At 49.8% G+C, this 11,503-nt stretch overlaps 1 protein-coding gene across 1 annotated transcript; it reads left to right on the top strand.

The window, feature by feature from the left end:
* Positions 1–1,329: 1,329 nt before the first annotated feature.
* Positions 1,330–5,678, top strand: LOC311422316 (cytoglobin-1-like). The gene is made up of 3 exons (XM_084495234.1): positions 1,330–1,470; positions 3,667–3,898; positions 4,689–5,678. The coding sequence occupies exons 1-3, from the start codon at positions 1,376–1,378 to the stop codon at positions 4,815–4,817; spliced, it is 456 nt and encodes a 151-aa protein (XP_084351360.1). The 5' UTR covers positions 1,330–1,375; the 3' UTR covers positions 4,818–5,678.
* The last annotated feature ends 5,825 nt before the right edge of the window (positions 5,679–11,503 follow it).

Below are 11,503 nucleotides of genomic sequence, written 5' to 3'. Positions count from 1 at the left end.
GGCCTGAATTTCTCACAGAATAGCTGCAGAGCACACGGACGCCAGTGCCGTGTGGTGAGGCAGGCAACACAGATGGGTTATGAGGTGGAGCTGGGGCAACCCTTCCCTTCTGCCCCACTGCTACAAATTTGTAAGGACTGCTGTGCATTGCTCTCACCTCTTCCCGGTGAGAGGAAAGGAAGAGCACACGGTGTGAGGTGAAGGAGTTCAGAAACGTGCTACAAAGGCAGTGAGGTTGGCCTCTACCTTGCCGCTGTGTTAAGCACCTGTACTTTCTCTCTCAGTATTTTAAATGCTGCCTCAGCAGAGGTGTCACACACCTCCACCAAGAGGTCCCTGTGCGGTTGCAACCACCCCTTTCCATCTGCCCAGGGGACTGGGCTGGCTTTGCTCACTGTGACACACTTTTCTCCCTCGTGCCCACTCCTTCCCTCCTCCAGACTATCCCAAACAATAGGAGGTTTTGTCTCCACTCGGCATCCAGCAGCGGCAGTTCCTCAAGCCCCTAAGCCCTATATTGTGTGTGCGCCCTGGAGTTAACCAGCACATTCCTGCCAGAGGTTAAGCCTGGGTGCCACGTGGATAATCTGAGATTTTTTTGCCTCCTGCTCCTCCAAGTGACCATGACAATAACAGGCCCGTGTGCACCGGCTGTTTTCCTGCCCCTTATGTCTTCTATCCATGGATGCTTTGTCACGACCACCCACACAATGGTATCATTCAGCACTGGTGGTGTCTTCGACCTGCCTGGTCCCAAAGCTGGCAGCAGTCAGAGCGTGAGCCCCAACAGACCAGAGGGCTGCGAGGAAAGCAGTGGCCATGGTATGAGAGCGGGACCGGAGTGAGCTGCTAGAGCTGCAAAAGGGATCTTTGGAGTGCAAGAACAAGAAGGACTGGAAGCTGGGAAGGCAGGGCACCACGGTGGATGTCCCGAGCACAGCAACATTTTCGGGAACAAAGCAGGAAATCAGTGCTCAGGCAAGGATGGCATTTGGGAAAGAGAAGCCAAGTGCTGGCCTTGGCAGGGGACAGGAGGGAAGGAGAATTTACCTTTTTCTTCCACATTGAAAATTCCCTTTTTCCCCTTCTGTCCTAGACATCAAGCTCTTTGCTCTGGCACTGGACTCCAGGCCAGAGTGCTAGGCCTCCCTCCTCATGTGGTTGCTTTCTTTCCTGATTAAAAGTGATTAGGCAGCCCTAAAGCCCGCAGAAATGTGACTGATGGGGATGGAGACAAAGAGACCATTCAAGATCTCTTAAATCCCCAAGGCACTATTTAGAGAGCCCTGAAGAGAGCCCTGGAGCAGAACCACCCCATCACTGCCTCCCTGTTCTCCCTCCTTCTGTGCCCTTCCTCACCAGCATCTTCTCTACCATGCCCTTCTCTGAAGCGGAGGTGCAGAGTGCCCGTGGTGCCTGGGAGAAGATCTATGTGGATGCAGAGGACAATGGGACAGCAGTGCTGGTCAGGTAAGGAAAGAGCCTACCCCGCTCTACCGCAGAGGGTTCAGCCGGGAACGGCAAGAAGGATGGAGCTGCCACCTAGAAGCACCTCGCGATGTGTTTGACGCAGCCCTCGCCAGAAACATTTTGTTTTGCTGGGGTTTATGCCGCTTCAGGGAGGAAGTAGTGCAGAGGAGGGATCCATACAAAGAAAATCAAAAAGAAAGGGAGGAGAGGGCTGGAAAAGGAGGAAGAGACTGGAATGATTTCTTTACTGCACCCTACCAATCCCCCCGTAAATAGTGATGTATTTAAGGTAAAGAAAATAAAGTATGGCATAAAACAGAACAGGAACAAAACATGGGCCCTATTTCCCAATTTCCCTTTACCTCTGAACTACTTGAATCATTTTTTTTTCACATGTATATCTTCAGTATTTCTCTTGTGAGTCCCCTTCAACCTTTCCAGTCTATAACTCGTCTGTTTCATTGTATTTTGTCCCTCCTGTGATCTTTCCTCTTTTAGTCCTCACCCCGTTTTCCTCTCATCTTCCATAAGACACACGTTTCTTCTATTCACCTTTCACATACCCTTTCTCAGGTGGGACTTACATCACCTCCATATGCACTGGTCAACCCAAATACTCTTTCTGTTCAGCACACCTTTACCATTACCTTTGGTCTTCTTGTATATCACACCTTGTGCCTCAACAAATGTTATTCTCTGCTCTTTCCCTCTGTGGTCTACATACCCTGAGGACAGTTAGGGTTACAAGTACAGTTATTAAATGTTAGCATCCAGTGGTTTGGCTCCTCAGGGTGTTTTACTGTAGAAGGTTTAGTCTTAGTGTCCCACAGACCCAGCCCGACTTTTAGAGAAGCTCTGGGCCCCGCAGTGCAAGAGAGACATGGACATACTGGGGAGAGCCCCACAGAGGGCTGATGAAGGGACCAGAGCAACTCTCCTGTGAAGAGAGGCTGAGAGCTGGGGCCATTCAGAGTGGGGAAGAGGAGGCTTGGGGGGAATTATCGATGTTTATAGGTACATGAAGGGAGGGTGCAAAGAGGATGGAGCCAGGCTCTTGTCAGTAGCAGGACAAGAGGTACTGGGCACAAACTGGAACACAGGAGGTTCCCTTTGAACATTTGGAAGCACTTCTTCACTGCGCGGGTGACTGAGCACTGGCACAGGTTGCCCAGAGAGATTTTGGAGCCTCCCCTCTTGGAGATCTTTGTGTCCACCTGGACATGGTCCTGGGCAGCCTGCTCTGGGTGTCCCTGCTTGAGCAGGGGGCTTGGACTAAATAACCTCCAGAGTTCCCTTCCAACTCCAACCATTCTGTGATTCTGTGAAATGCAGTCTGGAATTTGCTAATGCTGTTTTAGGCAGGTAACTGGTTTATCCAACAAAGTAACCTGTTTTCTTACAAGCTTGACCGACGTGACTGTAATTGAGATATTATAAAAGACAATTCCTTTATGAGAGGCATCTAACTGTGTTACCTTTGAATAAATGAAATGAGCAGTACTGAGTACACAAACAATAATCCATCACAAGCAGAAGAAAGCTCAGGGATGGACTCCAGGAAGGGGTTAACTAAGAAAAACAATGGTTGGGTTTCTCCTTGAAAATACCCATTAAGATCAAAGTGGAGACATCTGCTGTCCAGAACATCCTTGTGACTGTGCACCGTCACACTCGCCCTGCCTGAATGCGCTCCCATGTCCCTGTGGATTGTATCTCCACCTAACTCCGAAGAGGTGTTTGCTTCAGGAGCAGTGGAGTTAATTCAGGAGAGGGCAGGCAGGCTGCTCCATGCAGATAGCATGGTTTCAGGTGCCTCCTGGCGTTAGGATGTGGAGCCACAGTTGCACATCCCTGTGAAGAAATAAGTGAAACTTGGGAGCAAAAGTAAAGCTGGTCAAACTGCTGTGAGTGACCCTCTCAGAAGAGCATAGGCCAGCAGCAAGGGCAGTGGTTTTAAGAAGCAGTGAGCCAAGTGCCCTGGGGAGACACAAGAAGGGTCAGGCTGCTGTGGGCACAGGGGTCATGCATGGCTGGGAAGGGCAAAGGAGAACAAAAAAGTGCATGGGAAAGAGGAGTTTGTTCTAATAAAGGGAAGGAAAAAGGCCAACAAATACATAACACAAGGCCTGGCACATGAATTCGTGTCTGCATTGGTACCTCAGTCCGCAGATTAGGCCCTCTCTCATTTCTCCACAGGATGTTTACTGAGCACCCAGATACCAAGTCCTACTTCACACACTTCAAAGGCATGGACTCCGCCGAAGAGATGAAACAGTCGGATCAGGTCAGGGGCCATGGCAAGAGGGTTTTCACCGCCATCAACAACATGGTGCAGCACCTGGACAACACTGAAGCTTTTCTTGGGATACTGAACCCGCTTGGCCAGAAACATGCTACCCAGCTCAAGGTTGACCCCAAAAACTTCAGGGTGAGCCAGCATCCATCTTCTTTGGGGGGTATAGTAGTGATGGAATGATGTCTTCCCCTTGGAGTGGAAGAGCTGAAGAAAACAGGCTTTGTATGTGTAAATGTATATAGGCCTCAGGGAGTGGAGATAGTGGAAGGTGAGATGGTCAGTGCAGGAAGACTGTAGGAATGAGATGCCTGGCATCTGTTGGGAAGAAGGCTGTGCAGCAGTTGATGTACAAGCAAGTCTGCTCTGGTGGGAGCTGCAGACATGCCCATGAGTTGTAGCAGGTTTTCTCAGTGCAACAGTTGTCATTTTATGACAAGACACAGAAAAGCAGCCTACACTGAACTCAGTCCATGATGTCTATTTCTCTCTAATATCAGCAACTGAGCTTTACCAGGACACCTGAAACACTTGGTATTGAGCAACAACAGCAACAGCATTGCCATCGCTAAACAAACAGATGTGATACATAGAGGACCAAATGGCTTTCCCAAGTCCACTTGAAGTCACCAGCAGAGTGCATTTGTCTCTACTTAAGTCTTTAAGTGACTATGTATATCAGTGCAGTCAACATTAAATAGAGATGGGGTGGTTAAAAATACAACAGTGACTGCAATTTGGGGTGAATTCTATGATGCATCTAATTTCCCACAACCTATTTCCAGTTCTGCGCACTACATACTCCTGAATTGCTTTTGTACCCCCTTTCCATTCTCCAAAAAACACAACTTAAAAATATGTTTTATCATGACTTCATTTATTATGGAGGAAATTTCACACTGTTTCTTCCCTTTTCCCTGTTTAGATCATTTGTGACATCATCTTGCAACTGATGGAGGAGAAATTTGGTGGAGACTGCAAAGCCTCTTTTGAGAAGGTGACCAATGAAATCTGCACTCACCTGAACAACGTCTACAAAGAAGCGGGTTGGTGAGGAAGTGCAACCTCTAGCCTCTTCAAACTTCTCACTAGCACTGATTCGCTGCTTTTGGGCCTCCAGCCACAGTTGGAAGAGCGAAAAAGTAAAAAAAAGCAAAAAATATATTATAGGTGTTAATGTCAATAATTTCTGTAGCAAACTGAGTTTCCACAGTTAAATGAAAACTGCTGATACATCAAAGCCAAACAAATCCTGACATGCCTTGCAGCTGAGGTGCTCCAAGTGGGTTCCTCTGGCTACAGTCCTTGGAGACTACATTTAAAGACCAAGACTTGAAGCTTGCTGTTCCTGAAAGACTTGCTCCTTTCAGCAGCAACAGCCCAGATAGAGAACCAGCAGCTCTTTACCTTTCCATCCTCATCAATGATGAGCAGACGACCATTTTGAAGCATTTCCTGGGTCAGGGACTTTGTAGAGGTCATTTTTTAAGAGACATGGGAGTTTCACATTTGAACCGCAGCAATGGGAGCAGGGGGGAGTGCTCCATGTTTGGAGGAGACTAACATCTGGAAAAGAGACGGGGACAGTCCCAAATTGGGCAGGTCAACAGAGTCCCCCAGCTTGGGGAGAGGTGACTCAGAGCAGCTTCCAGTGCAGGTGGGGACATCTCCAGCGCCTGTATTTCTTGCTGCTACTCCCAGAAAATTGCTCTGGCCATGTGCCCAGGAGACAGCAATAGCACCCAGCTCACTGTCGCCCACACTACCTCTCCTGCCGCAAGGCCTGCGTCTCCCTTCAGCTTAACCGAGTCCAGAACTGTTTAATTGCTTTTCCTTAGCCGTGGTGAAATCATCAGCTGATAACTGCAAATAACCACATGCCGTTTTGCTTAAGTGTAACACAATAAACAAAAAGAAAGCTGGTGTGTCCTCTCCTTTGTGGCGTGGAAAAGGCCCTTGCAATGCACAGGCCTTGCGGGAGCAGTGGCTGGGTACAGTGCACGGACACGGGTGGTACCGGGGGTACCAAAACCAGCTCAAGCCACCACCCAGACACCCATCACACTCGCAGTAAGCAGGCTCCTCTGATGGTGAGAATGGAAACAAAAAGTGAAACGATTCAATGATTTCGTGAATGGTTAAAAATGCAGAATTCCTCTTCATCCAATGCATAGTTTTCTTTACCCATCCCATTTGTTTGGCAAAAGATGCTGAAACCCCAAAGTCCAGACCATGAACTCTTGCCAGAGAGGGAGGATAGGGCAGGCTGCTCTACTGGGTGCAATGTTCTGCCCTGCTAGGGGAGAACGGGAAGCATATTGCACAGCATCTTCAAAATCTCAAATCCCTTAGAGGCAGAACAAGTAAATTTAACACTCTGAAATGCTCAAAGCAACTTCCCTTTTTATTTATGTGTTGTAATGCACCTGCAGATGCCATGTGCCATGAAATGGATGCCTGGCATGGCAGGCTCCTTCTTGCCATCAGCATCCTGAGCTGACAGGGTCCTGACAGCAGCAGCTGATAGCGTAAGGCTCATTCAAAAAAGCTCAGGCTTAAGAAGAGAGGGAAAGGTCTCAATGAGATAACAAATCAGTGACGTAGCGTGGGTTGTATGACGAGTGCCCATGATAACTTGAATCAGCAAAGTTTGTATCTAAAGCCAGAATAGGGCAAACACAGGAAAAATACCACAGAGGGGAAAGGGTGTGAGAGGGAACTAATGGAGGACGTTTATCACTTGGGCTAATGAAAATCCAAACACTTTCCAGTCATGTAGCTGGAGAAATAAAGCATCCCCACAAGTAAAACTTGATCTTGTAGAGATGAGCAAACACTTTTCTGATTCAAAATATTACCTAAACACTGTAGAAAGGCAGATGCAGTTAAATTCAGTTCATCAGCTTTGTTGAGTGAACTCAGACCTTCCAGTGCTTCCCTGCAGGTGCTGGGGTGGGGGCAGCTTTGGTAAAATTCAGGGAATAGGAAAGAAATAAAGGAACACAGGCAAATCAGTGAGAGAAGTCTGAAAAAAATCATCCACTGTAGTGACAAAGCAGGAACTTGCACTCGCTGGGCATCCGTGTGCCCAGCTGCAATGGCACAGCTGGAGGAAGGTGGTGAGGGCACGGCCCTGGCAGGAACATGCCACAGTGTTTCTGCCCCATGCTGGGTGCCAGGGAGGTTCTGCTAGAGCAGGAGAGGAGCGGCAGAGCCTCAACTGCCTTACAAAGCACTTCTGGCACATGCAGTGCAGTGGATTTGAGCCAGTTCAGGGCATGGTTACACTAGTCAGATCGCGCGTGGTCAGCATCAAACAAGCCTAGGTCACATAAGTGATTTTTTTTTTCCCCAGCATGAGCCAGCAGCATCCCCGACTGAACCACTTGTTTCCTTGGCGGACAGTAGAAATAGCAGCCCTGTTGTTCTGCAGTATTTTGTACGCTCACCTCGGAGAGCCCAGACTTCTGGCATCCCTGGCGGCATTTCCCAGGAGGAAGCACTGCTGCGGTGCAGCTCCCCCTGCACAGCCCCCTGGGAGCAGGCGAGCCAGGGGCACGCTGCTGATGCTGCTGATCTCCACCCCGCTCCCCAGTGGAATCCAGCTCTGCACTGCATTACAGACAGAGGCAGAACTGCAGGACAAGGCAGACAATGGCTCTGAAATGTCAGAGCTGACACCTCGACTATGGTCTCATCATCCATCAAGGCAGTCGCTGCCCTGCCCTGTTGGAAGTCAGCAGTTCTTTATCCTGTTGCTCTGCTGCAAACCAGCTTTAGCCTGGGAAGATGGCAGCACTCTGAGAAGTTGCAGTGGTTAGACACAAAGCCCCCAAGCCACTTATCACCATCTAGTGATGGACACGCAGCCTCTCTGAGCCAGCGACATGAACAATATTTAACCTTTGCGCTCCTCACCTCGCACCACCATCAATACTTCGCTACAGTCAGCGTTAGGCAGATGATTTCAGCCTGGGAAGGGGCTGTTTGGTGACAGTGACTTCTGCTGTTGGTCGGGCTGTTCACCACCCGTGTCGCTGCAGGACAACCCTGCCTGCTTAGCGTGTGGGGTGCAGCGCTGCCAGGAGTCTGGGAAGCTGCCCGGGATGATGGTCACCCCAGTAACAGGAGGAGAAAAGCCAGAGCCAGGAGGGAATTTTGTAATTGCCCTTGTGTGACTGTCCCTTGTGCGCCCACAAAGGGAAAGCAGGGATAAAGAGGAGAGCTGGTGCTAGGAACAAACGTTTCTTCCTCTCTTTTGTTTCCACCTGCTGATATGGCTCCCAGCAGTTCACTCTTTCCTGGTTTTGCAGGCTGCGGTGACAGCCAAAGCTCCAGGTCTCAGTGAGAAGAATGAAAGAAATGCACCAGTGGTCACGGTGCAAAAATTTATTGCTAAGAAGCAGGTAGAAAAAAAAGTGATCGAAGCCAGAAAAAAAGAGCAAGAACCATGAGACTCACGGAGGATCATGCTGTTGCTTTTTATAAGCCGCTGCATCAAGAATCGCAGAATGGCTGAGGTGGGAAGGGACTGCAGTCTCTTCCTCTTGCTGAACAAAGGGCAGCTACCCTGATGGTGGCATGTGAAATATGGGATGAACAGCAAAACTGAAGGGTTGTCAGCGCTGCAGGTGTGTACAGGGCTATGACCTCTGGCACGTAGCTCATTTTGCAGTTACACTTTGTTTAATGCTGACCGGGACTGCATTCATCCTCACTCCCAGCTATGCAGGCCGCACACACCAAGTCATTTTCTGCACCACAGAGGAGCCTCATTGCAATAAGCAGTTTTCACCATAGCTGAAATCTGGCTGTACCCACCCAGGGTACGTACCTACCCTCAGCTGCCTCGCATTGGCCCCAGGTGCCTCAAAATACGTTGCAACCACTCTCCCCTCAGCTAAACAGATAATCCTATCTCCAGGGCTGCTTAAGGGTGTCACATACACATTTGCACAGGCTTTGGGGGGTCGGTACATGCATTTTCTCCCATTACCCCTGGGGCAGAACAGAAGGTGCAGAGCTGGTGCGAAATAGTTTGGACAGACAGGATCCAGGGCTATGGTTTGTGCGGTAGTAACAGGAGGGTAAATCCCAGATCCGCGACAAGGCAAGGGGATAAACAGGAAGGGTGCCCTCAGCCAGCTCCATGGGTGAGTCTGCTGCTGGGCCACATCAGGCGGCTGCACCAGGCCAAGCCCCTTTTGCTCAGAGGTGTCAGTGCCCTGCCACGCAGCCGCCTCTGCTCCAGCAGGAAAAGCACCTCAGGCACACTCAGAGACCTCGTTTCTGGTATCACGCTATCCTCTAGCCACGTACCACATAATGTACCATGCTACTTTTCATTCCCTTGACTAATCCAGTGTGAGAGCTTTCTGAGACACATATAATGCTTGCAGTGTCATTTTATTTCTAACGCTCTAAGTGAAATACACTACCAGTTTTTGCTTTATTTGTACACCTGCAGCCTAGTAAAAAATTGCCTTGAAGCTTTAACTGTGTCAGTCAGCAAAATCTCAAATAATAGATGCTCTGCCCCAGCACCGTCAGGTTCACAGACAGAATCACAGAATCACAGAATTGTCTAGGTTGGAAGAGACCTCAAGATCATTGAGTCCAACCTCTGACCTAACACTAACAAGTCCTCCACTAAACCATATCGCTAAGTTCAGCATCTAAATGTCTTTTAAAGACCTCCAGGGATGGTGACTCCACCATTTCCCTGGGCAGCCCATTCCAATGCCTCACAACCCTCTCAGTAAAGAAGTTCTTCCTAATATCCAGCCTAAAACACCCCTGGTGCAACTTTAGCCCATTCCCCCTCGTCCTGTCACCAGGCGCGTGGGAGAATAGACCAACCCCCACCTCGCTACAGCCTCCTTTAATGTACTTAGAAGAAGCGATAAGGTTGCCCCTGAGCCTCCTTTTCTCCAGGCTGAACAAACCCAGCTCCCTCAGCTGCTCCTCATAAGACTTGTTCTCCAGGCCCCTCACCAGCTTTGTCGCCCTTCTCTGGACTCTTTTGAGCACCTCCATGTCCTTCTTGTAGTGAGGGGCCCAAAACTGAACACAGTACTTGAGGTGCGGCCTCACCACAGCCGAGTACAGGGGGACAATCACTTCCCTAGCCCTGCTGGCCACACTGTTTCTGATACAAGCCAGGATGCCGTTGGCCTTCTTGGCCACCTGAGCACACTGCTGGCTCATGTTCAGCCAACTATCCACCATCACTCCCAGGTCCTTCTCTGCCTGGCAGCTTTCCAACCACTCTCTCCCAGCCTGTAGCTCTGCTTGGGGTTATTGCATCCCAGGTGGAGGACCCGGCACTTGGCCTTGTTAAACTTCATGCAGTTGACCTCAGCCCATCGGTCCAGCCTATCCAGATCCTCCTGCAGAGCTTTCCTACCCTCGAGCAGATCGACACACGCACCTAACTTGGTGTCATCTGCGAACTGACTGAGGGTGTACTCGATGCCCTCGTCCAGATCATCGATAAAGATATTAAAGAGGACTGGCCCCAGCACCGAGCCCTGGGGGACGCCACTAGTGACTGGCCTCCAAGTGGATTTGACTCCATTCACCACGACTCTTTGGGCCCGACTATACAGCCAGTTTTTAACCCAACAAAGTGTATGCCAGTTCAAGCCATGAGCAGACAGTTTCTTGAGGAGAATGCTGTGGGAAACAGTGTCAAAAGACTTGCTGAAGTCAAGGTAGACCACATCCACAGCCTTTCCCTCATCCACCCAGCGTGTCACTTTGTCATATAAGGAGATCAGGTTCGTCAAGCAGGACCTGCCTTTCATAAACCCATGCTGACTGGGCCTGATCACCTGGTTGCCCTGTAAGTGCCACATGATGACACTCAAGATACTCTGCTCCATGAGTTTCCCTGGCACTGAGGTCAAACTGACAGGCCTATAGTTTCCCAGGTCTGCCCTCCAGCCCTTCTTGTAGATGGGCGTCACATTTGCTAGCTGCCAGTCAACTGGGACCTCCCCCGATGGCCAGGACTGCTGATAAATGATGGTAAGCGGCTTGGCCAGCTCCTCCGCCAGTTCTCTCAGTATCCTCAGGTGGATTCCATCTGGCCCCATTGACTTGCGTACATCCAAGTGCTGTAGCAGGTCACCAACCATTTCTTCATGGATAGTGAGGACCACATCCTGCTCACCATCCCCTTCCACCAATTCAGGGTACTGGGTATCCAGAGAGTAACTGGTTTTGCCGCTAAAGACTGAGGCGAAGAAGGCATTAAGCACTTCTGCCTTTTCCTCATCTCTTGTAACTAAGTTCCCCCCTGCATCCAGTAAAGGATGGAGATTCTCCTTAGTCCTCCATTTTGCATTAATGTATTTGTAAAAACATTTTTTGTTGTCTTTGACGGCAGTAGCCAGACTGAGCTCCAGATGAGCTTTGGCCTTTCTAATTTTGTCCCTGCACTGCCTCACAACATCCTTACAGTCCTCCCGAGTGGCCCGCCCTCTTTTCCAAAGATTGTAAACCCTCTTTTTCCTGCTAAGCTCAAGCCACAATTCTCTGTTCAGCCAGGCCGGTCTTCTTCCCTGCCGGCTTGTCTTTGGGCACGTGGGGACAGACCGCTCCTGCGCCATTAAGACTTCCCTCTTGAAGAGTGCCCAGCCTTCCTGGACTCCTCTGCCCTTCAGAACCACCTCCCAGGGGACTCTACCAACCAGTGTCCTGAGCAGCACAAAGTCAGCCCTCCAGAAGTCCAATACA

This window comes from Aythya ferina (assembly GCF_964211825.1).
Source record: "Aythya ferina genome assembly, chromosome: 1".
Taxonomy (NCBI): domain Eukaryota; kingdom Metazoa; phylum Chordata; class Aves; order Anseriformes; family Anatidae; genus Aythya; species Aythya ferina.
The sequence above is the reverse complement of the archived record's forward strand: the minus strand, read 5'-3'. Positions and strand labels throughout refer to the sequence as shown.

Excerpts from the sequence above, each read along its gene's own strand:
- LOC311422316 (XM_084495234.1), top strand. The coding sequence starts at position 1,376 with ATGCCCTTCTCTGAAGCGGAGGTGCAGAGTGCCCGTGGTGCCTGGGAG. Across the intron at positions 1,471-3,666 it reads GGGACAGCAGTGCTGGTCAG|GATGTTTACTGAGCACCCAG; the intron begins GTAAGGAAAGAG and ends ATTTCTCCACAG. Across the intron at positions 3,899-4,688 it reads TTGACCCCAAAAACTTCAGG|ATCATTTGTGACATCATCTT; the intron begins GTGAGCCAGCAT and ends TTCCCTGTTTAG.